We start from the raw sequence: 25,785 nt of genomic DNA on the forward strand, positions 1-25,785 counted from the left end.
ATATTCAATCTTATAGAGAATACTCTTTCTTGGCTTAAGCTTAAGAGACTGATTTGCTTAGAGCCGGCGCATTATGCAAGGCTGGATCTCAGTGATGGCAGCCTCTCCTCCTGCTCACCCACTCTCCAGCAGCCACTATGAGCTGCCCAAGGGAGGAGACTGGCAGTGGTGACCACTGGAGAGGCAAAGGGATGGTCCATTGCTGCTGCTGTGGACAAGCATCGGCTCATCCTCTTTCCCAAGCTTAGTGGCAGTGCTGGCAGGGAAAATAGGGGTATTCCAGGATCAAATGAGAAGCCATTAAATTACTTTGGGACATGATATATGAAGAGCTGAAAAAAATGATTGTGGCATTTGCCCTCCTAGGTGTGTGACATCATACTGGGTCATAAGGAAAGGGTTAACTAAGTGTAAAATGATTAACCAATAGGAACCCAATGGGAGGAGTTAGAGTTAGAGTTGTTAAGAAGTCAGTCTGGAATTAGAGAAGGGAGAGGGAGGATAAGTCTGTGGGGGTTGGGCTAGTTTGATTTGAGAGAGTGAGAGAATCTGTTAAGAGGAGTCAGTTAAACAGTTGGGATAATCAGTTAGACGGTATTAGAAAGGTATAGGCCGGTAAAGAAACTAAGATTAAGAAACTGACAAGAAAAATTATCTGAAACCATCAACTTGTTAATGCTTATAAAATAAACTTATTATTTGTTTTTAATGTTAACAACTGTCTGGACTCAGTGTGTACCCGAGAGAAACGGGTTGGTGGCAGCGGAGAAGCGATCACAGTGGTGGCACAGGGATCTATAGACCGTCAAACGTCCAGAGACCCTGTGTGATCGCCACAATGATGAAACACACATTCTTAAAAAAACAAACCAGAATTATTTTTATTAGGTATCTTTACAGCACACATCCCAAAAGATCAGGTTTTTCTCTACGCTACAGCAGCAGCCAGGATCCTGATTGCGAGATACTGGAAAAGTAACTTATTGCCGACTAAGGAAGAATGGCAATTAAAATTATGCGAGTATCTTGAGTTGACAAAATTAACAGAATCAGTAAGAAACCATCCAGGAGATAAGATAAGAAAAGAATGGGATGCGTTTTAAAAGTATATGCTGAAATACGGTTACAACAATTATACCTGGTTAAACATAGAGTAAATTCCACAGAGATAACAGGAAGGTGCGTCACGGATCTATATAGGAGACAGATAAACTAATATATGAGAGAGAAGGAACCGCATAGGGTTGGAAGGAAGTCATTAAATAAATCAGGGTTTCAAACCACATAGGAAATAAGGGTGTATAATATTATTGATGATGGTTTGTATTCCTTAAAATATTTTATTTTTATTCTTTTTCCCAGTTTTTTTCTTGTTCTTTCCCCCCCTATTGTTCAATGCCTTTTTTCCTTTTCTTTTTTGTAATAAGAAAAATGTCTTTTTTATTTTATTGATTAAATTGCAAATAAAGTATTAAAAAAGAGAGAGAGAAGCCAGGATGGCTTTTGTAATTCCACAACTGTCCCTGGAAAAGAGGGACACTTGGAGGGTGTGCTATTGTTAATATGATGTCTCACCTAGCAAAACTCAGCTCCATTGCCTCCGAGTGCAAAATTCCTATGTGTGAAGAGGGAGACCAAAAACTATGCCAGCAGTTTATCAATTCAATCATTTCAGCTTCAGTTTGGACCTGCTCACTCAAACCACAGTGCTTTGTTGTGTTGCTTCAAGGAAAGTTCCATTCATTTTAACAGAACTTGTATGAGAATTCTGTATGGGCCACTCTGAAAACAGCAGAGCAGTCAGGTGAGTGGAACTCCTCTACCCACAGACCAGTAGGCTGTGTTGACACAGAAAAAGACATTCCATAACATTATGTAAAATATGGAGCAAGACCCCCACCCCCAACCAATAATGTGTAACCTATCTAGCTAGTCAGAAATGACAGAGGGGACCTCTCTTTAACTCTGCGTTAGATTTAATTATAGCAGGGGTCGCAGGGGCGTTGAACTCCAACTCCCATCATGACTGATGGTCAGGAACGATAAGTTTAGTTCAAGAACTTCTGGAGGACGCTTCACTATCTACCCATGTATTACAGCAATGCATGTTTCATTGAGCAAGCATTATGCAAGCAGCCAAGAGGCTGTGTAAATGTTACAGACTGCTACAGGTTATGAACTTGTTTACACAAGGGGAAAACAAACAGAAGTGATGGCTAAGAGCCACCACCATGGTGGGTAAATAGCTAGGAAAGGCAACTGGAGAACCTCAGCCTGCATTTGTGTGCAACTCCACAGTGAACAATGCACAGGCATATTTTAATCACAACTTTGATCCAGGCAAGGCTCTTCCGATGTTCTTATGTCAACAGACATGTAGATAGGAGCGATTTGGTGGGCATGATCTATTTGCATTTCAAATAAACCTTTAACAGAGTCCATTGCCAGGGGCTCCTGACTAATCATGGCAGTATGGGTTTAGAAGGTTGGGCCCTTTTATTTCATTAATTTCCTGTTTTATAGCCCTCCTTTCTTTCATCATGAAACCCAATGCAGCATACCTGTGGTTCCCAGACAGCAACCCATGTGGACACAGTGGCTAAAGTGGCTATCCTAATGTGCCTTCAGGTCATACACCCTGTGAGCAGAGTATATTTTTATTGATTGGTAACTGGTTAAATGACAGAAAGCAAAGTCTACGGATAAATGGACAGTTTTTGAAACCAAGCAGTAGGGGTCCTTCATGAAACTCTGCTGTGATTCTTCACGAGTGTTAAATTGCACCAAGCTAAAGAAGGGGAGGGACGCAGGTGGTGCTGTGGGTTAAACCACTGTGCCACTTGGGCTTGCTGGTCGAAAGGTCGGCAGTTCAAATCCACTCAACGGGGTGAGCTCCTGTTGCTCAGTCCCAGCTCTTGCCAACCTAGTAGTTTGAAAGCACGCAGTGAAAGTAGATAAATAAGTACTGCTTCAGTGGGAAGGTAAACAGCGTTTCCGTGCACTGCTCTGGCTTCGCCAGAAGCGGCTTAGTCATACTGGCCACATGACCCGGAAGCTGTATGCCAGCTCCCTTGGCCAGTAAAGCAAGATGAGCGCCGTAACCCCAGAGTTGTTCATGACTGGACTTAATTGTCAGGGGTCCCTTTACCTTTACCTAAAGAAGGGTAGAGCAGTTAAGTAGCCAAGTTTATTTTATTCTTGAATTACATATAGGTGGATGAAAGGTCTAAAATGATTTCCTCAAACTAGAGAAACAGTCTGCAAAATGGCAAATGAATGTCAATTGAGTAAGTAAAGCATACTGAGTAAGTAAAGCATTATGAATGTTGGAGGAAAAGGATTCCTGTTTTACATGCGGTATGAAATGACAGTGAAATGACAGGAAAATAAGGAATCTCTTGAGGAAAGCTCAAAGCAAACATGAACTCAGAGTGTGACAGCAGTGAAAAAGACAAATGCCATGTTAGGAGAGGGATTGAAAATGGCATGGTTGGTAATGAATTTATATAAATCTATTCGGCAGCTGTTCACAGTGAAGAACAGAATGTCATTCCCCTTGCATGTATGTATATTTTTTGATAAATATGTAAAAGGTGTGTGAGAGCACAAAAATACATCTTAAAGACCGGATCAGAAATATTTGGTGGGGGGCACTAACTCAAACCTCATATTTTGTACGTTGCTAGCAAGCCCTATTGCTGGGGGAAATATTTCAGGTTTAATCATTGATTTAGTTATACATTAATGTGCTGACATTGCACTTTGATACTACTTTCTCAAGCACACGAAGATAACAAATGTCAGAGATCCAAAGACAGGTAACCCTATGGTATGTCATCACTGTTGGGTGCTCAGGCTAACCCCAGGGCTTGCAAAGTGCTTTGTGCAGGTCTTCTCAAATACTTGACCGTGTCCTGGCCCTCCCTGTCAGAGGAAGAGCTCACACTCAGGATTTTGGTTCTGCCAAACTCTTTAATGCATAGACGTGGGCAAAGCAAAGGTTAAAGACACTGCATGGCTAAGTGCGAGTTCAGAGTTCAGCCGTTGGCCCAACAGGCTACCCACAAACCTGCTCCTTCCTATTGAAGAGTGCAGCAAGCACAATCATTAAGTGGCAGACAACAGGTGTTTCTGCTCTGGGCAAGTGAGCAGGCATGCTGTGCATGGGCAGGACATCTTTGTTTGCGTTGGCTCTGGCATCTCTATGTCCTTGGTGAAGGAAGTGCCCACTAAGTATCCAGCTGACTCTTAGACACCTCCCCCCAGGGGAGGCAAAAGCAGGGGCAGGAACCTGTCTGAACCCTCCCCAGGATCCTGCTCCTGACCCTCCTCATATTTCCCCTAAAAGACTTACTCTGTATGCAATGTTGACAAATTTGTGCAAGACATGTTCCTTAATATGATGCCGTTCTGTATGTTATTTTCACTAAACAGATGTAATTCCCACCCACCCCCATACTTCCCCTCTAATATGTGCATTGGTGCCCATAGTTTTTTGGTTGGAGAATTGCATTGCAACACTCAGGGAAGTATGAGTTCTGAAGGAGAACCGTGTTTTGGTCTGGGTGTTGTTTTAGGAACTGCCAGTTAAGTATGTTCACAATAAAATGCAAACTGAACTGAATCTTCCTCCCCAATTCACTACTTGGACATAGCTTCTTCTAAGTATGCAGGCATGGCAGACTATCAAGTGTGTAGTTTTGCCAGATTATCAAATGGCCTTGAGATTTTAACAGCTGCACCAAGATTGAACTCAAAAACCTGAGCCTTGGTGCCAAAGTCTGCAGCCTAGCAACCGTACAGCTGAGTACCTCCCTCTCTAAATGTCTTCCCAAATATTTTCCTCCACTTTTCTCTTTACTACCACCTTATGATCATATCATGCAAAAAACCCTTCCATAAATCATGAGCAGATGAAAGGAACAACTTAACAGCAATGCAAATATGTATTTGTTATTTTACATCCCACCATGATTGGTGGGCTCAAGACATGATAGGCCAAATGCACGACGTGAGGTGGAAAACAGACTCATAAATTTCCGTTACTGTGATAGCAGACATAATTTGGCTCTAGCACAACAGTTTTCATGGAGGAAACCGTTCTCAACAAAAAGGTTGGTCCAATCAGACAGAGTGAGGGGAGGGGGGGCAACATCAGCATCCCCTTGGCTGTTGCAACTGAGCCTACTGGCTGTGCGCTCTTGTGCTGGAGGAGAAAGACCTATGTGTGGTTCCTGGCCTGCCCTGCACCTCCATAACTTGTCTGGTGACTTCAAACACGATGGAGGACACTGTCCTATAGCCTGTACTGAAACAAGATTCAGCTGTCCATTCAGGCAGCTACTGGACATGGAGAGATGGAGCCACCATTTTGTACTTTGCCTCAGGCACCCAAAAGTCTAGAGCTGATCCTACTCAGTAAAACACACACACACACACACACACACACACACACACACAGGCTCAGCATCTTCTCCCTCAGCTTCAAACTGTTAATATGTTTATTTATGATATTTACTGACTTCCCTATAATAAAAGTTGCAAGGGAAGCTTTACAGAATAAAAACAAAAGAATAAAATGAGCTATACAATAGCATGCCTTCTTTACTGAACATTGTAGTGGGGGAGGAGGGAATCACACAATCAAATTCTGACAAGGATTATCCGATTATCTTTTTTATACGGTTCAGCACTCTTATATCTTATACAGCAAATGAGTTCAGTGTGTTAATGGTCAATTTATTTGTATTTATGAAGTGTTTATTCCAAATCCCAGATGAAGAAAAGCGTGAACCTAGATATTTAAAGGATTTCACCTGCTCAATGGGGTGCCCATCAGTTTGCCTCTTGTGTTTTTTAAACCTAGGTAATAAACAACTATCTGACTTCTGGAAGACATCTGAAGGCAGCCCTGTATGGGGAAGTTTTTAATATTTGATGCTTTATTGTGTTTTTAGTATTCTTTTGGGAGCTGCCAGAGTGACTGGAGCAACCCAGTCAGATGGGCGGCATATAAATAAAATTATTAGTATTGGCAAAAACAAAAGCTTTTGTCTTTTCATAATTAATCTTTAGCGTTTCTTGCACTGCCAATTGATTAAAATGTTTCAAAAGTCTTCTTGACCCATGTTGTAGTTGGGACAATTCAATAATGTCAACAGCCTACATAAGTACTGTATCTTTCTTGGTTCCCAATTTAGGGGGTACATAATTACTGTTGTTATTTAAAACAGTTATTCAAGATTTGGCGTAAGTGCTAAGACAATGCTGGGGCTAATAAGTATCCCTGACAGGTGGATCTGAGAGTGAACCTGAAAGGTTTAACTTAATCTGAATCTTGGTCTCAGAATGAAGTTCCCACATCAGCATCAGTAATCTTCTACCAGTAGAGATTTTATTTAATTGATTCCAGAGGCGATCACAACTGATTAAGAAAAAAGCTGCTGAGGAGTCAATAAATGACCTTCAATTTCACATACTTAGGTATAAAAGAACAGCAGTGGCCAGTTGTTGAGTGATTACAACAGAAACTCGCCATTCTTGCCACATAGAGGAAATCTCACATTCCTAAAAACTCTTTACAACAGTGCTGTTCCTATCCTTTTATTGTCTCTCGTCAGAACCCTCCAACCACTGTCACCGCCTGACCTTTTGGATTTCTACTGAGCTATATAAAAGCTTGATTCTAGTGCCAGCTGTCATAACTGAAAACCTTATGAGCTACGCAGTCGTGAAACATTAAACATTTAAACATTATGCCTCCCAGCTCCCAGTTAAAAGTAAACTTCCAGTCTTTTTATTCAGCTAAATGTTTAGAAAAGAACAATGGCTTGTCACCAGCAGAATCTGCGACCAGAAAGAAGAGGAACACCAAGAAGTCTCGAAGAAATTTAAAGACTATTTGAATAAGTATTGTAATATTAAAGATATGTAACCACTTGAAAGAAACAATTAGGCCTAGGATTAAAATGGAATTAAATTTATAAATAAGGAAATGTACGATGAGGAAAGCTATGTAATATGATTAGGACTGTGATATGGTTTTTTGAAACTGATATTGGAAACTGCTACATATAATTACTAAGAAATTCAGATGGAAGAGATTCGAGGAAGTCAAATACTATGTTTATAAAGATGGATGGTACTTAATTTTAATTAATTAAGTGGTAATATGTTGTATGTATCTTTTTTCTTTTTCTCCTATTTTTTGTTTGTTTTTATTGTTAATCTTTTCTTTTTTTACTATATTTATATACTGAAAATAATAAATATTTTTTAAAAAGAACAATGGCTTGTCAACTAATTTACTGAGAGTAGACCCACTGAAATTAATAGCTATGAATAACTTGGAGCTATTACTTTCAGTGGGTCTACTCTGAGTATATGTTAGCTGAATACAACTCAATGGGCAGGATTCACTTAATGAGCTCAGTTAGTAGAAGTCTTGTGCAAGGACTTCCAATTGTGCAACAGGGGTTTCCCCCTCTCCCCCCATGACCCCCAAATGGATTCAGGGGAAGGTTGGGAGATCCTCTAGAGTCTAGGACATGCACTGGGAGCAGCAAGAGGGGGTCATTTTGCCTGGCAAGCTGCAATGCTTGTACAGATGGAAAGCTCATAATAGCATTGCAAACTGATGCAGAAACTGAGAAATGGAGCAAAACCGACCTTGACAGATCTGACCATCACAGCTTCTGATTGGACATACCTACTGTGATTCTACTACCTACCAAAGTTTGATTGACTGAAAAGATTTAACTTGCCTTTCGGTCTGCAAAACTGAGGTGTATTCCATACAAATTAATAATTGGTACAAAATGCCATTAGTATGTTAAAAATAAAAAGAGCAAAAGACTCACCAAAAAACAAACAGAAAATACAGTTGATACGCATGAATGGCAATTAAAAAAATAACCGTCAATAAAAGGCCTAGCATATATAAGATTTTCACCAGGTATCTAAACTCATCAAAACTGGTGCCAAGTGAGCAACCCTGGGTTCTACAGGCATAGTGCTGCCTCTTCATCCCCTCATTAAATTGGTCTGGAGTGTAACATGCTAGACACCCTATATCTAGTTTCATTTCCTCTCTGGAGCTGAATGAATGGTTTCTATGTTAGATGCACCTGTGATTAGAGCAGGATGGATTTATGCTGTTTAATTTGGCACATATCTGCGTGGATATTTGTTTATAGCACTGTTTTAAACACCTTGATAAGCATCAATCAACTTCTAATAAGCCTTATCTCCATTGCTGCTAAGCTGCAGTGTGGAATCGTGTATCATAGCAGAGGAGGGGTCTAATGCATCTCCTTTTTGGGCTCTGGGGTGGGATTTAAGAATAAGTGGGTTTGGTTAAAAGGCACCAAACTGTGTTTGTGCAGTTGTAGCTTGCAAAGGAACTGGGTAAGCAAACTGTCCAACAATTTGCTCAGGCTAAACCAAGAAAGCAGAGAGCAGGAGAGACTGCAAAACTGAGGAAGAAGCACAATGAGTACTGCAGGCAAAGTAAGTAGAAAAATCAACGCTGAGTATTCACTGGTGCTCATGGTCCAGAATTAATATTGGATTGCACAAATGATTTTTAAAGTAATTTCCTTTTCATTTTTTTTCTGTAATTGTAAATTTGTTTCATGGGTATCAGTTGAGATTATATATACTGTATATAGTTTTAAAAAATGATTCTAAAAGTCAGGGCTGAAAAGGATAAAACTCCAACGGAGTGATCACAAAACTTATAAAATTAAAAACACAAATAGCTGGAGAAGCAACATTCATGGATGCAGGGAGTTGGACGAGATGACCCTTGAGGTCATTTTCACCTCTAAAATTATATGATTCTATGCGCCAGGAAGAGCCCACCGATTTGGGAAGGAACAAGAAAGTACTGTACAACAGTATCCAACAAACGTGTTATGTTGAAGGCTGCTGCACTGAAAGCTCGTTTTAAGCTAATGGAAACTTGAAAGCAAAAGGTTTTTAAAAAAGAAAAAAGAAAGAAAGCATAGTTCAAGTTAAAATACAAGTAGGGCAGCAATACCTAGCCATTGCTTATGTTTCTACCAATTATAGCTGGAAAGTTAAAATACATGCTTAACTCATTCTTGCTGGAAGCAATGGGACTTCAACAGTGCTTCACTTTTGCTGGATTGTTGCCACACTTTGGAGTTTTTAAGCTTCCCTCATATGAAAGCAGTGCATACATTATGCCCCAAATACCTCTTATTTTCATGATCTTATAGGCACAGCTGTCAACTTTTCCCTTTTCTTGCGAGGAATCCTATTTGGAATAAGGGAATATCCCTTTAAAAAGGGAAACGCTGACAGCTATGCTTATAGGACTGAGATTGCTCTATGTACAAGGGCTAGCAGTCTTAATCTCTAGCAGCAAAACTCACAAGGAGTCTTGTGGCACCTTAGACTTCCAACATTTATTCCGTCACAAGCTTTCCTGCTGCGCAGTCCACTTCATCATTTTTTAATCTTCAAGGCACCTCAAAGTTCTTTGCCTATCTTCTTCCTCCTTCCATTGCAGCATAGGGCACTGCCCTCTGGCAGAGTCAGGCCATTTGGTCCACCAAGCTCCACTGACCGGCCGTGGCTCTCTAGCATATCAGACAGGGCTCTCTCCCAGCCCCACCAGAAAACGCTGGCAATTGAACCCAGGATCTTCTGCATGCCAAACAGATGTTCTACCACTAAGCCATGGACCTTCCCATAAACACATTGAGAAAAGTATTTCGTTTTTTAAAAAATATATGTATTAAACAATCCATGAAGGTGCAAATCTGATGGCTGTGGGTTAAAACTTTCTGGAGAGATTTCAGCTGGAACACATTTTTGTTGTTGTTTAGTTGTTTAGTCATGTCCGACTCTTCGTGACCCCATGGACCAGAGCATGCCAGGCACTCCTGTCTTCCACTGCCTCCTGCAGTTTGGTCAAACTCATGCTGGTAGCTTCGAGAACACTGTCCAACCATCTCGTCCTCTGTCGTCCCCTTCTCCTTGTGCCCTCCATCTTTCCCAACATCAGGGTCTTTTCCAGGGAGTCTTCTCTTCTCATGAGGTGGCCAAAGTATTGGAGCCTCAGCTTCAGGATCTGTCCTTCCAGTGAGCACTCAGGGCTGATTTCCTTAAGAATGGATAGGTTTTATCTTCTTGCAGTCCATGGGACTCTCAAGAGTCTCGTCTAGCACCATAATTCGCAGATGCACCATAATTCACATATGCAGATATTAAGCTCACAATGAACACCACCTTTTATTTAAATCCTAACTATTCCCCAAGGAGCTAAGGGAGGTGTGTACGGTTTTCTTCCCGTTGCTCCCATTATTCTTCTCTGTAACCTGGAGGAAGTTTAGACTGAGAAAGTGAGAAGCCCAATGTTTCAGGACTCCCAATGGTGAGAGTTGTTGTGGCTGGACTACAACTCACACTGTGTTTGCTACCTTTGTGTCTAAGCCTTATACTACAGACTCTTAAGCCAGGCCTCTTATATTTCAGTTCCGAGGCAGCTACTCTTTGCTCAAATAATTTAAAGCATAATATGCCTGTTTTATTAGAAACGGTTGAGTATTTTCCTGAATGCACTGCCAAGAAACACAATTTTCTTCAATAAATACACAGATAAGGCTTTCTTCTACATATATAAGCAGAACTTCACAATGTGGAAATAAACTAAAGTATAAGGAATGCACACACCACTGATTTTTAACAAGAATACTTAAGGATATTCAACATCTCAATTTGGATCATGGAAATGCTTCTGTACTTCCACAGACCTCTGTTATTCCTCTCATAAACTCAGTGGGTTGTATCTGACAGAAGTAATACAGTGGTGCCTCGCAAGACGAAATTAATCCGTTCTGCGAGTCTCTTCGTCTTGCGGTTTTTTCGTCTTGCGGTTTTTTCGTCTTGCGAAGCACGGCTATTAGCGGCTTAGCGGCTATTAACGGCTTAGCGGCTTTAAGAAAAAGGAAACAAACCTGCAAGAACTCGCAAGACGTTTCATCTTGCGAAGCAAGCCCATAGGGAAATTCATCTTGCGGAACGACTCAAAAAACGGAAAACTCTTTCGTCTTGCGCGTTTTCGTCTTGCGAGGCATTCGTCTTGCGAGGTACCACTGTACTCAGAATAGACCTGTTGAATTAAGTGGATCTGCCAAGTTAGTCAAATGGTTCTCCTCAGACAGTTGGATACAATTCAATAAAAGGAATATACAAAAAGTTGTATTTCTTCACACTCTATTATGAACAAATACCTATGGCACTTTTTATCATTTAATTCAACGAACCATTTAACTAGGAGACTCTAGTAAGTGGTTTGTGGTATTCAGTAGTTCTGGATTCCCAAAGTTAATGTTGCCTACAATAACAGCAGACATGCTTAAAAAAAAAAGACTAATTTTCCCAAAGACAGCATGTCAGATAGATGATACATATTTAGTGGTGTGGGGATTGCTTCACTATTACAGAATGTCCTGCCAAGAAGCAGTTTTCTGCAAAAGAGATAAAGTAAATGAACTGATACTGGATGTTGTTTAGGCAGCTTTTACTGGTTGTATTTAAATGAGGTTACTAAAAACAACAACACACCACCACATTTATTGCATTTGCCAGATATGAAATTCCAGTGTAAAATATGTGCTGGCAAGAATATTCATCATCTCATTTGAAAATACCTCCCTTCTACATTCTATTCTGCGTTAATAGTATTGCCAATGACATGTTCCAGGCTAAAAGTTGTTTTAGCATCACTTTAAAAAAAACAAAACAAAAAACCAACAGAATTTATATCACACCTTTTTCTCCAAGGAGGTGGCATACACTGTAGTTCCTCCTCAATTATTCCTCCTGTGAGATAGGTTAGACTGAGAAGCAGTGACAGGCCCAAGTGAGCTTAATGGCCAAGTGGAGATTTGAACCCTGGTCTCTCAGATCCTAACCCAATACTCTAACCACTACAAATTCTAACCACGACACCACACTGGCTCTCTCATAAGAGGTCCTATAATCCCTTCCCACAAGAAAAATACCAAAATCTGTCTCATAACTCTGCATAAGTCTATTTGATTACCGTATTTTTCGCTCTATAAGACGCACAAGACCATAAGACGCACCTAGTTTTTGGAGGAGGAAAACGAGAAAAAAAATATCTGAATCTCAGAAGCCAGAACAACAAGAGCTGCACAGCGAAAGCAGCGATCCCTCTTGCTGTTCTGGCTTCTGGGATAGCTGCGCAGCCTGCATTTGCTCCATAAGACGCACACACATTTCCCCTTACTTTTTAGGAGGGAAAAAGTGAGTCTTATAGAGCAAAAAATACGGTATTTAACGCTTAATAGATTAAAAATTTCTCTAATTGCAGTGTACAAAAAACTGAAGCAACATCAGACAAACAAAATATTACAAAAATATACAGTTACATATAAAAAATGTTACATTAATTCATATATTTCAATATGAATTCATTTTCCTTCTGACACACCCTCTCTCTCAGCCTTCTCACCCAGAGCCCAAACAAACTTACAGCTCACCTGCAAATATCAGACGAGACCCTGGAAACAGAAGGCAACATCACCCTCATCTCTCACTCTAGATTTGCTTTTTATGGGCAGGCCCAAGGTGGAAGGTAATTCCTCAGGCTGCCCACAGCTGTGCCCCATTCAGCTGCACTCTCTACTCCCAATGACAGGTGCAGAAGGTTTGTTGAGTTTTCCAAAGGGGCCAAAGGATAAGGAAAGGGCTTCTCTCCACACACACACATTTCCTTCTATTTGTATGGATCTCTAAATGTGCTATGTTGCATGACAGATTGAATAATTAAAGCACTCTTCCTAGATACGCATCTGGAAATAGTTAATCCACTCAGTTTTTGAAAGCTAGCCTTTGTATATGGCACTTTTCTTTAGGCTTGTCCAATAATTAATATTGGAAGTTAATTTGGGGGAGATTTTGCCATTAACCAGTTATGGACCATTGCTAATTCTTGAAAATAAACTACTTTGCACAATAAAAATTGGCAGGATTTGCATCTGGAAACTGTTTTTTTCTCACACATTTCCTCCATCCCTCCCAACTTATGTTGTATATTGAATCAATTCGTTTCTTTCACAGAGAACTTGCAAATCTTACCCCAAATCTTAATTTTGTTCATTATTGTAACTCTTTCTTCCAGGTCTTTGAAGACTCAGCAGCAGCTGAATATTCTGATATTTTTATGGTTTTAATATTTTTGGTATATTATTCAGTGTCACCCATTGCTATAAGATTGCTTAGCAAATGGAATCTTAATTTTCAAGGGGAAAATTATGGGCAATTTTTCAAGGGAGTGAATGTTTGATTTCCCTGAAAAGTAGAACTGTTTACACAACTCCATCTAACTTCAGTCAATAGCTAAGGCCTACAAATGTTACCATCATATTCATAATAATGTGCAGCTCCAAGCTCAGCAGACCAAATGAAAATCCCAATACACAGACAATGTTTCATAAATGTCATAATGAGCATGTCAATATAAAATATAAACTGGGCCAGCAGGCCAGAGGTTCTCCATACCTAAAAGGAAGAGATGCAGAGGTCATAGGATGAAGGGAAGGTAGGAGCAAGCTTCCAGCAGCCGCTCGGCTGTTATTCATTGTGGTTTCTCCATTCCTATGCTAGGCAAGGTTTGCCAACAGGGTGCCCATGAGTGCCTACTGGTACTTCCTATGGCACTTGCAAAAGGTCTCAATGAAAATATCCTCAAAAATTTGCAATGCACAAGAGACTATTTGCTCTTCCTGCTCCTGTCTTCACTGGTTGGACCTTTCTGACGTTGAACATAGACTAGAAGACCTCAGAGGTCCATCTTCCAGCTATGATCTAAGGTGCCTCAAGTGTAACACACAATAACAAAAGTGATTTGATATCTTCTATCATCTTGACAGGTCATTAAATGCAAAGCAGCCGTTGCTTGGGAAGTTAAGAAACCTCTGAGCATTGAGCAAGTGGAAGTAGCTCCTCCGAAGGCTCATGAAGTTCGCATTAAGGTAAACGAGACATATCACGTTGATGCTACATGGACTGAAGACTCATCCTTGCAATGTTGTTCTTTGTTTATTGAAAAACACAAGATATAGTTCAAAATGTTACAGTTACATAGCATTTATGAAATCAAATTCAGGAAGTCACAGTCTACATTAGAGATATAGAATGCTCTTAATAAAGAGCATATAACAAGACTTCACACATTTGATGATGTAATGGTGGTCTTTGATAGGCCACGAGTTTAACCAAGGTAAACAGACCCTTTATTTTGTATATATCTTTAAAGCACTTTCAAAGCACATTTTTCCCCCTCAAAGAATTCTGGGCACTGTAGTTTGTTAAGGATTACTCGGAATTGTAACTCTGTGAGGGGTTAACAACAGTGTCCAGAATTGGAGGGGGGAAATGTGTTCTGAATGTGTATACAGCCTTAGACATTCCATTTTTCCTTGCTTGCCACTGTTTTAGCAAATATTATCATTCCAGCTCCTAAGGAGTACATCATACATATTAAATGGGTTTAGCAAAAAAAATAAATAAAATAATACAAGCATGCAAGGTTATCTAACTGTTGGTTTCATCATTTGCTGTAGGGGAATCTGAGTTCCTTCAACCCTTCTGTGAACATTTTTTATTCAAGAGCCTTGAGCAAGGATGGTGAACCTGTGACCTTCCAGAGATTGTTGGACTCCAGTTCCCATCATCGCTGACTATTGTCCATACTGGCAGTGTCTGATGGGAGCTGGGAGTCCAACAACATTTGGAAGGTCACATGTTTTTCATCACTAGGCTGCAAGATGTTGTTCCACAGGTAACAGCCAGGTGCTAAAAGAGTTATCATGAAATATGTTAATATCTAATGTCCAAACAGGAAAAGAACACAATGATTTCTCCTCTCCTGAAGCACAATTTTGTTTCTGTGCAGATTCTGGCCACAGGGATCTGTCGCTCAGATGACCATGTGATCAGCGGTGCCTTTGCTATGCCTTTTCCGATTGTTCTGGGCCATGAAGCAGCTGGTGTTGTAGAGAGTGTTGGAGAGGGAGTGACTTGTGTGAAACCAGGTATGAAGAGTGGGGGGTGAGGGCTTTCACATGAGACCCTGAGGGCTACTTCTCACATGATAACACTTGTGGCCATCCGTGTCTCAGCTGAAGAAGTTGTTGCAAAATTAATATTTGCAAATCACAGTGTAAACGTTTTTGACCTGTGCAAGCAAATAGAAGGTTGACTTTGCACTATGCAAATTGTCCAGTTTATGATGAATATGTGTGGTTTTTTAAAAAAATTAAGTTTTAATACAGTTCTTTGATGACACTGCAGTCCTTCTTCCCAGTGTTGTGTTACTTAAGTGGCTGCTGAGTTGTGCTTTCCTACATTGTTATGGGGTCTCATGTAAAAGTTTTAACTATTTGTGTATTTTCTTCTACAGGAGACAAAGTAATCCCCCTCTTTGTTCCACAATGTGGAAAATGCACTTCTTGCCGAAGTACCAAAGGGAACCTCTGTTCTGAACATGAGTGAGCTTCAGTTTATTATTATTATTATTATTATTATTATTATACAGTTTTTCTGACATAATTTAATGGCTGTTGTTTAAATTAAAACAAAGGGAAAGAGGCAGGAACACAAGGTAGAGTTCCATCTCCTTATATTAATCAGAGCAGTTCATTTTTTAAAAAGGAACTACTTTTTTTTAAAATTAATTGTGTTTATACCCCACCTTCCCGCCAAAGGTGGTGTACATGGTGTACTCCTTTCTCATTTAATCCCCACAACAACCCTGTGAGGTAGGTTAGGCTGAAAGGCAGGGTTTGTCCCAAGGTCACCCAGTGGGCTTTGTGGCTGAGTGGGGATTTGACCCTGGTTTCTCCCAGGTTCTAGGCAAAACTCTAGCCACTACACCACACTGCCTCTCATCTAATTCATCTTCAGTTCACTCTGTGTAGTTCAGAGATTTTTGAGTCAATTCAGTGAACTTCGTTAAACTAAACTAGTTCATTCCAAGCACTGGTACTGATTCACTTTGTTCTTCACCTGCTTCCATTGGGCACTATAGCCAGTATTTGGCACTGCCTCTGATAGAAGCTTCCCTCCCGATACAATAACGATTTAAGGGAGGATTTTCCTCAAGGAAAGAGTTAACCCGAACTACAATAACTGTTATATACACACAACCAGGTGGTGCCATTTGCATTTTAAGATGCACATTAAGGTCACATCTATTTTTCCCCCCATTTCTGCCTGTCTCTTTTCAACAGCCTCAGTGAGGCTCGTGGATTAATGCTCGATGGCACCAGCAGGTTCACCTGCAAAGGGAAAAGCCTTCATAATTTCATCAGCACCAGTACCTTCACGGAATACACTGTGGTACACGAAAATGCAGTGGTGAAAATTGATGCTGCTGCTCCTTTGGAAAAAGTGTGTCTGATTGGCTGCGGGTTTTCCACCGGTTATGGTGCAGCCGTTCAAACAGCCAAGGTGAGTTCTAGTAGAGCACAAGTATATCCACTTCTTAGCTCAGTGCTTTTCAAAAGGTGTGGCATGCCACATTGGTGTGGCAGGAGAGGATGCCAAGGGCAGAGGGAAGATTCAAGGACAATCAAAGAAACATTTAAGCATTTCAGTATAGTATAGTATAGTATAGTATAGTATAGTATAGTATAGTATAGTATAGTATAGTCTAGTCTAGTCTAGTCTAGTCTAGTCTACAGTCATACCTCATGTTACGTTTGCTTCATGTTACATTTTTTCAGGTTGCGTCCTGTGGTGACCCAGAAGTACCAGAAAGGGTTACTTCCGGGTTTTGCCCCTTGAAAATGTGCAGAAGCACTAAATTGTGCTTCGCGCATGCGCACAAGTGCAAAATCGCACCGCGCACCTGCGCAGATACGGATCCCATTCGCAACCAGAGGTACCACTGTAGTATCAAAATATTGGGGGAGGGGGATATACAAACAGAAGCAGTATCCACACCTCTCTTCAAAGAGCATTGGCTATTCTTCTACACAACATATTGTTCTCCACAGCATATTGGTGTGAACAGGCATTTTCAACTTGGACAAATATGAATGATCAGGAAAGCGAAAGGCTTCATTGTGTAGATGAGAGGACATGAGTTTGTTTGTCTCAAATTAGACCTAATATAAATGAAATTACCTGGCCAAAGCAAGCTCATACTTCTCATTGATTTTGTGTACATATTTTGTGTATACATGTAAGAGGCTCATTTAGAATTAGAGTCTATGTTCTTATGTAGCTGCATTGTTTTATACTTTCTGGATGTCCCATGATCATCTTATAAAGTAGTTGTGTTCTATGTTATAAATCAAGCACTGCTAGGAGTTGTTTCTTTTTGTTTTCCAGTGCATTTCTTATCAATAAAAAAAAAATCAGTGTGGCATGAGCAAATTTTTATTCTTAAAGTGTGATGCGGAGAAAAAAGTTTGAGAACCACAGGCTTAGATGCAAATACAATTATTTGTGTTTTCCTTGACAGATTGGTCTGCTCAGTTCTGCCATTTACCTACCGTTTGTATATGAGTCAGGATGCATTTGTCTTGCCTCATCCCTTGTACTGAGCCAAAACAGGTGTTCTAAAATCAAGGTATAGAGGCCTCTGATGTGTTCTAGGTATCATATAAACCTGGATTTCAGGAACCAAAGTCTGCGAATTACCATTTCAAGGGATCCAGAATACATAACACACAAAGGATAGCTCCATATTTTACACTTTTTGTACCACACATTAGAAGGACCATATTTCAGAGGGTACAGCTCCTTAAATGCCCCTTATTTCTGAAATTCTAAGCTGGTCCCTACTGGAAGGGACCAAAAAGCCAGGTGAATTAGCAGAGCAGGATGGAAACAGCTCCCTGCCCACCTATTGCCCAAACCCTGTTTTGAGAAGTTAAAATACATATTTTTTTTCCACACCAGTAAAATTGTATTTTGAACAAAAGCTGAAAAGTATGCTACACTGAGATATACTAGGACTACCGAGCTGTGCAACAATTATTTTTTTTTTGATCTTATGGTTTCCTAGGTGGAGCCTGGTTCAACCTGTGCTGTTTTTGGTCTGGGAGGAGTTGGTCTCTCAGCCGTCATGGGCTGCAAAGCAGCTGGAGCATCCCGGATCATCGGGGTAGACATCAACAAGGATAAATTTCCCAAGGCTAAAGAGATGGGAGCCACGGAGTGCGTCAACCCTCTGGATTTCAAGAAGCCCATCAATGAAGTGCTGTTTGACTTGACTGATGGTGAAGGTGTAGACTACTCGTTTGAAGTGATTGGGCGTGTTGACACCATGGTATGTGACTTCAGAAACTGGACTGCCAAATAGTGCCCATAAGGCAGAATTAAAATAGCCAACCTGGGGATAGATCAGTACAGTCAGGAGTATTGATTGAGAAAGTCCTGGGTGAACAAATACGTGGCAAAATATAAAATTGGTTGTGGTGCATGACTGATGTCTGAGGGTAGGCTGTGCCACATGAAAAGGGATGGAGGAGAAATTTGATTCGGTATGCATCTAAAGCTGAATGTCTCAGATTTGCATTTTCTAAAACATTATGCAAACAGAAACACAGCTCTCCTTCAAATTTGCATTTCTCTGAATTTTGCAGTGCAGTTTTCCAACCAATGTTTAGAAAAATGCATGTATTAGGGGAAAGTGTGCATCAAAATGAAGATATTGGGGAAATAGCATATAAATATGCATTATATTAGGGGAAATGGCTTGCAAAAATTGATCAAAACTGTATATAAACCTGTTTTTATTAGGAGAAATTAGCAGCAAAATGTCAGTGGATTTACATGAGGATTTAAAAAATGAAATAAACCATAAATTGCTGCAAAATGTAGAAAAGTGTGGGGAAAATGAGAGACTGGCAGATACTTCCATACCAAGATATTACTGTAAATTCCCTCTTCCAGGTGATTCAAATCCCTAGTCTGACATTACACTTACAGTTGCCTATCACATCTCTCTCTCTCTGAGCTGAGCTGAGAACAGTATTCCAAAATTCTGGGAGACACAACATCCGAAGGACAATTACTTTATGATTCACACGGTAGTCTTGGAGATGCAGATCAGGTCAAAATACATCAGAATTCTTAGTCACCAAATCTTTCGAGCATCCCTATCTACAAGATTCAAAGAGTACATTTTTCAAGGGAAAGAGAAGAAAAACAATAATGAAAGCTTTGACATTCAGATGCTTTGGGATTTTTAACCATTGTCCCATTTTACTATTTAGGCCAGGGGAGAGCTTTTATTTTGTCATCACCACATTTTGTAAGTGAAACAAATAACGAAATGCCATGTCTTTGTGTCTTACCTCAGACGGCTGCCCTGGCATCGTGCCACAGCAACTATGGGACCAGTGTAATTGTGGGAGTGCCTCCTTCCACCTCTACAATTGCTGTTGACCCGATGTTGCTTTTCACAGGCCGTACCTGGAAAGGATCTGTTTTTGGAGGTATGATTGTGGGCTCCCCCCCCCCAAAAAGCATATTAATTCCATGTATGCAGGTTAAAATTTTGGATAGTTTCATGTCCACAAAAAAGGGATAATTTTGGACATGGCGGTGAGTTTCTGAGTGTGCTTTGGGATAGTTAATGCAGAAATGTACAAACTGTACCTCCAAACCCAGGAACAGCACACAACTGAATCCTGTTGTCAGCTGCCAATGACAAGAGTTCCATTGGCATACTTGATAGCTCCCCACTTCTCAGTACTAATTCAAGCTTCTCTTGGAGGTTCTTAGAGTTGGGAAGGAGGGTGGGGTGAGAAACAGTGAACTGCTGGATCCAGGAACAGGCTGTCCAGTTCAAGTGGGAGCCTGAACGGTCGCAGGGGAAGCAGTCTAAAGTCCAAGCCAAGCAGAGAGCATTCAGCACTTTGGACAGCTCCAAGACAGTTACAAGAGAAGTTGTCCCTGCAGTGAGTTAGAGTCAGATGAAGCCTTATGACCAAAGCTGGACTGTAGTGGGCTCCACTTCCCGGGAGGAGCTGGCTGGCTAGTTATTTTGTATTATTCAGCTTATTCAAGACTGGTGAGACAGAGGTAAAACAAGGAACTTATCCTGAGTCAGAGGAGGCCGACAGGCAGTAGTGTGATGGAGGACCATAGTCTTACCTGATGTCTGGCAGGTGAGTCATTGCTTCTTACCAAGAAGGGGAAGTGGCAATGAGGTCAGCATGGTTTAAATGCACTAGTGTACCCAAATCAATGCACTTACCAGCCTTTGCACTGCTCTGCCTTCCCTTCTGGTTTGTCCCTTCCCTTCCTGGTAAGCAGCAGCAACTCACCTACCAAGAGACTGGGTAAATGTATCTGTGCCACCATGCCATCTGCTACTGGCAGCATGGCTGGGGCCGCAACAGTCCTGGATAAGGGCTCTAGTGGCTCTTTCTCAAGGAAGCAGGAGTCCTTTGCAGTAAAACTTCAGGGAAATAGTTTCACAGTTTGTATTGCTCTTATTTCCATGTTGCATTTTGCCTGATATTTCCCTGTTTGCTGGTTTTCAGGGTGGAAGAGCAAAGACTCTGTCCCCAGACTGGTTTCTGATTTCCTGGGGAAGAAATTCATCTTGGATCCATTAATAACCCATACACTACCTTTTGAAAAAATCAATGAAGGATTTGAATTGCTCCGGGCAGGAAAGAGGTGATTCTTTTTTCTTCTTTCTTAGCTGTACTTTTAAATACCTTCTCCTTGACTATGGGGTACAGTTTGTGGGGCTACCTGCAGATTTCCAATCAGGCAAGACTAACTGGGGTGAATGGAAGCCTCCATGTCAGTTGCTGCCTCCATACAGGTGATGGGTTTGGGATGATGTCTGTAAGTTCCATAGCAGAACATCTAATTTGCATGTGTAGGTTCGGTTTACAATCTTTCAAAAAAGGATCAGGTGGCATAGCAGGAAAAAGCAGGAAAAAGCCCCCTGTCTGGGGCTCTGGAATAGCACTGTCACTAGTCAGAGAAAAGACTACTGGCCAAAATGATTATTTTTATTATTTATATACAGGCAAACCCCCCCCCCCCATTTACCTGGGGGTTGTGTTCTGAGACACTGTGCAAATCAGTGAAATTGCATATATTTGAAACACCATTGGAAAAGCCTGCAAACATCCCGTTTCTGACATTTTTGTGATGTTTTTGTGTCACTTCTGGGTTTGGCACAATGCACATGTGCACAGTTGCACACATATTGAATGGGGGGGTTGCCTGTATTGATATCGCTTACTTGACAAAATGGCTTCTAAGGGGTTTACAAACCAATTATAGAATATCTCTTTACACCTAATTAAAATGCACAATAAAATAAATGCATTAAAATGGTTTATCAATTAAGCAGCACTGAAATTATTAGATCCGGAGCTTCAGGTCTGGAGATCAGGAGGTTTATCTAAAGAGATGCATCTTCACGAGGTAGCAAAATGCCAGAACCTATGGGGTGTCTCGTATTTCAGCAGGCAGAGCGTTCCACAACACTGGTTCTACCAGTGAAGAAGCCTGCCTCTGTGTTACAACAAGATGATTATCATCAGGTCATGGCCAAACTAACCAGGTTCCGATGGATGGACAAACAGTCTCACCTGTGACAAGGCAGCTGCTTCTGCTTATGTGACACCTGGAAGTTCTGCTGTCATTGCTGTCACCACCACCTATCTGCTCCTGCGGCCACCTGCTATACCACTACCCTGTGCCCCATTGCATCCACTGCTGGCAAGAAGCACTGTCACCGCTGGTGCCAATTTCAGGCAAGATCTCACCCAAAATGGGCGCTGTCTTGCCTCAAATCGGTTCTGTTTCTCTGCCACTGGTGGAGGTGGTGGGGCAGGCGGGGAACCCATGGGTATGCTGCTTGGGGGGCTTTTGCTGCCTGAGGCAGTGGCCTCGCACTACCTAATGGCTGGGCCCTTTCTGATTGCATGTGGACCACTACCATGTGCACAAGACAAACATCCTTGACTCTTCTCTCTCCCATGAGAAGAGTCCTGTTGGATCAGGTCAAAGGCTCATCAGCAGATTGTTCTCATAGTGACCAACCAGATGTATATGGGAAACCATATTGGCAAAACCTATTGGAGTTTCACAACTTTCTGACTAGTTGCAGGACCTTAGCCAGACCTAGCAGTGTACACGCAGAATTCACGGAAGCAATTGGCGACTTGGCTGCAGACAGGATAGACGAAGCAGGAACCAGGAACTTGTAGTTAGGTCTTTATTATATGCAGTGGACTATTTACAGGAACAGAACACAGATCTTATGCTAGCTCTCCCTGACACGACTCACAACTTCTACACTGACACAGAACTCTGAACTCAACCACTGAACACACACATTCCAGTTAGTAGGCCATTAATTATCACTCCCTTGAGAGATCTTGACCAATCAGGGAGCCTCTGTTATCACCAGGTGGACTTACTCCTTCAGATTGCCTTCTGGCTGTCTGCCAAACCTTAATTGATTCTGTGTGAGTAGCTGCACATACACAGTTTCCCAACAGTAAGCAGTATTTGAAGGTATATGGCCACCAGCAGTGGAGGCAGAACATAGACATCATAGCTAGTAGTCACTGATATCCTGCAAAGGCAGGTTGGGAAAGTACAGGAGACAGTAGGATTCTAGCAGCTCTCTTTGAGTACCTGGGAAACAAGGCTTATCAGAATCATATATATATTGTCTTTTATGTTTCAGCATCCGCACTGTCTTGACATTTTAATATCTTGGGGTGAGAAGAAGGATGACAGAGGGAACAATAGAGGAAGCTACTACTCCCAATGTCTATAATCAATATGAGTGCTAAGTTTGTTTATGTTTTCATTTTCTTCTCTTCTGTCCTCATGTTTGCTTAATGGACCAAATCTGAAGAGGTTTGCTTTCTCTCTAGCTAAGGAGTTGAAAACATGTACATGCTTGAGAGCTTAGTTGACCAGGTGATGGCCAAAGGTAATCTAATACCTTCTTTTGGTAAGGTATTTTCTGCACAGTAGCCTCTTTGTGCTTCCAAATAAATGAAAACTACTGCAAACACAGTTCTCAAGTTATCAGGTGTTAAGGAGCTTGACATAATATTGAGTTTCTTACTGTTTTCAAAAAAAACATAATTATGACTTTCATTTCCAGCCAGAGAATGACATGTTATATTGGACTAACTTATATTAAAAATACATCATTTTATCCATTTGGCATTTGAGTAAGATTTCATGTAAACTCTCTTTCTGATCTAGAAATTACTTATAGGTGAAGAACTCAGATGCATGTGTAGAATTTCTCCATGTACAAAAGCTTTCCTTTGAGCACTATTTGTGCATGCAAATGGATGCACGTGCAATTTAGTTCTCCATTGATAATATGCATTTTACATGAATGGGACCTCACCAGAAGAGCTCAATGTATGCATCTGAGTACTCGGAATGGCCATCTGGATCAGAGCAATTGTTGCATCTATTTCTATAAAGCACCTTTCATCACTCGGAGCTGTATACAAAGTGCCTTAATTTAGCAGTATCTACATTAATTATACAAATTGTTTCAAGGGCGCAGTAAAGTCTAGCTAAAGTTTTTTAATTGCCAGTAAAAAAAAGTGCTACTATAAATCACATTACAATAGATTATACTTACGGTAAAATAACTATATTTCTGTTTCCAAAGGCAAAGCCGGTACTAGATAATCTTTTAAGTGACTTGTTATATATACAGAGAGATGGGTTAGGCACCAGATTAAGTCATGAGACACAAAGGTTCTCATAATGGGAGGAATTCAACCTTATGATTGTTCTGACAGTGGAAGCACTTCTTGCTTGCCAGATGGAATAACCTCCCTCTCCCACCCCCCACCCCGCACTTTTCTAGGGGTTTATCCTGATGCTCCAGAGTGAATTTTGAGAAGGTGCGGAGGGCGCAGGGGAGGGTAAATTGCTAGCAGATCCCCTTGCCTTGGTTTCCGCTAGCATGTTCGTTTAGTTGAATCCAGACCAAAGTTCTTGCTAATTCCCATCTCAGCATGTGATAAAGTCTATGAAAGAAAGACGTGGCCTAATAGCAGGTTATCATTTCTGAAACTTTTGTTGCTATCAGCTGTAAGGACTTTGCTTCCAGTATATTGAAACAGGGCCTCCTTATGCATTGGCTTAGCTGCCGAGAACTTATGGAATGTTTATGAAAATGTCGGGTGGCCATGTCCCCAGTCGCCCCTGCCATCTGTATGTTGACCCTAAGTTTGCCAAGAGATGATTTAAGATTGTAGTAACAGTTTGTATTAGAACCCATGCAAACTTAGGTGTAGCCTGATTTTACCTTACTTGTTTTCCTTTCTACCATTGTCTCTGCTCTTTGATGTGTCTTTTTTTCCCCTTGGCGTGTATATGTAATCAATAAAACAACTTTCCTGTATTCAGCTGGCGTGAATCTGTGAGTTCTGCAATTCAGCTATTTGGCAACCTTTCTAACCTGAAAGGAGTAGATAAAAGGGAGCAACCTGCGGCCCTCCGAATGTTGCTGGACTACAACTTCCATCACTCCCTGGTCATTAGTCACATTGGCTAGGGCTGAGGGGCTGGATTCCAACATCTGGAGGGACATAGGTTAGCTCCTTTCGCTTGCCTGAAGTTTTTTCCATGGTAGCTTGACCAGAAATCATGCTGGGGGGAGCATGTACACCGACAGTACTGTCAGCTCTCCAAAAGTAGATCCAATGCAAAGAATGTTGGATCCAATGAAGACATGTGTGTTCAGCTTCCTACTCAACCATGAAGCTCAATGGGGTGGGCGTGGGGTGGCCCTATCATCTACCGTATTTTCCGCTCCATAGGATGCACTTTTTTCCTCCTAATAAGTAAGGGGAAATGTCTGTGCGTCTTATGGAGCGAATGCGTGGTCCCTGGAGCCGAATTGCCCAGGGGCAAAAAGCAGATCGTGATTTTTTTTTTTTTAGAAAGAGGGAAGGGGTGTTGAAACAAAGCTGCTGATCAGCAAGTGATCGGGAGGGGAGATAAGGGACTCTAGCAATAAAGGAGACTGCCTGGGAGGGGGGAGGTAAAGACAATAAACTTGCAAGGAGAGGAGACAGGAAGATTAAAGCAATGAGGAGAGAAATTAGAAGAAAAGGAGGAGCAAAAAACTGCTCCAGCTAAGGAAAAGACACTAAGGCAAACAAGAGGGAAGGGGGTGTTGAAACAAAGCCACTGAGCAGCTAATCGGCAAGGGATCGGGAGGGACATAAGGGACTCTAGAGATAAAGGAGGCTGCCGGGGGGGGGTAAAAGCACATGGATCCTCAGGATTTTTGCACTGGGTCATCCCAAATTCACCATCAGATCACATAGCATGTCTATGGCTACAGCCTGCACCCCAAAAATCCCACATCCACTCTTTCATTCAGAATATTTTTTTTCCTGTTTTCCTCCTCTAAAAACTAGGTGCGTCTTATGGAGCGAAAAATACAGTATCTATCATCTATCTCTCTATCTAATCATCTCACAGAGTCAAAATACATGCTACATTATTTGTGGTTTTACTACACTGTGCCTACTTTGAAGGCAAAGCAGCTGCAGGGCAACCTCCAATCCAGAACATATTCCTAATCCAGTTTGGGACCCCACCACAGTTTTCTGCTGAAAATCATTCTCCTCCCAGATACTGTTAGTTCTGATATTTACTGTACTTCCAGCAGAAAGTCTGGAGGCAAATGGTTGCGGCTGGGTTGCTCAGCAGGGAGTTGTGGACCGAACCTTTCAAAATACC

The 25,785-nt window shown here is 41.3% G+C and overlaps 1 protein-coding gene across 1 annotated transcript in view; it reads left to right on the forward strand.

Moving 5' to 3' along the window:
* The first annotated feature begins 8,356 nt into the window (after positions 1–8,356).
* LOC308486002 (uncharacterized protein) overlaps positions 8,357–25,785 on the forward strand; it is a 29,746-nt gene continuing 12,317 nt past the window's right edge. The window contains exons 1-9 of the mRNA XM_081022227.1: positions 8,357–8,508; positions 13,929–14,030; positions 14,954–15,092; positions 15,461–15,548; positions 16,290–16,509; positions 18,074–18,337; positions 19,373–19,508; positions 20,562–20,700; positions 22,739–22,748. Coding sequence (XP_080878353.1) covers positions 8,491–8,508; positions 13,929–14,030; positions 14,954–15,092; positions 15,461–15,548; positions 16,290–16,509; positions 18,074–18,337; positions 19,373–19,508; positions 20,562–20,700; positions 22,739–22,748 — 1,116 coding nt within the window. The 5' untranslated portion in view covers positions 8,357–8,490. The remainder of the gene's footprint in view (positions 8,509–13,928; positions 14,031–14,953; positions 15,093–15,460; positions 15,549–16,289; positions 16,510–18,073; positions 18,338–19,372; positions 19,509–20,561; positions 20,701–22,738; positions 22,749–25,785) is intronic.

The sequence above is a fragment of the Podarcis pityusensis genome (genome assembly GCF_964106645.2).
Source record: "Podarcis pityusensis genome assembly, chromosome: 9".
Taxonomy (NCBI): domain Eukaryota; kingdom Metazoa; phylum Chordata; class Lepidosauria; order Squamata; family Lacertidae; genus Podarcis; species Podarcis pityusensis.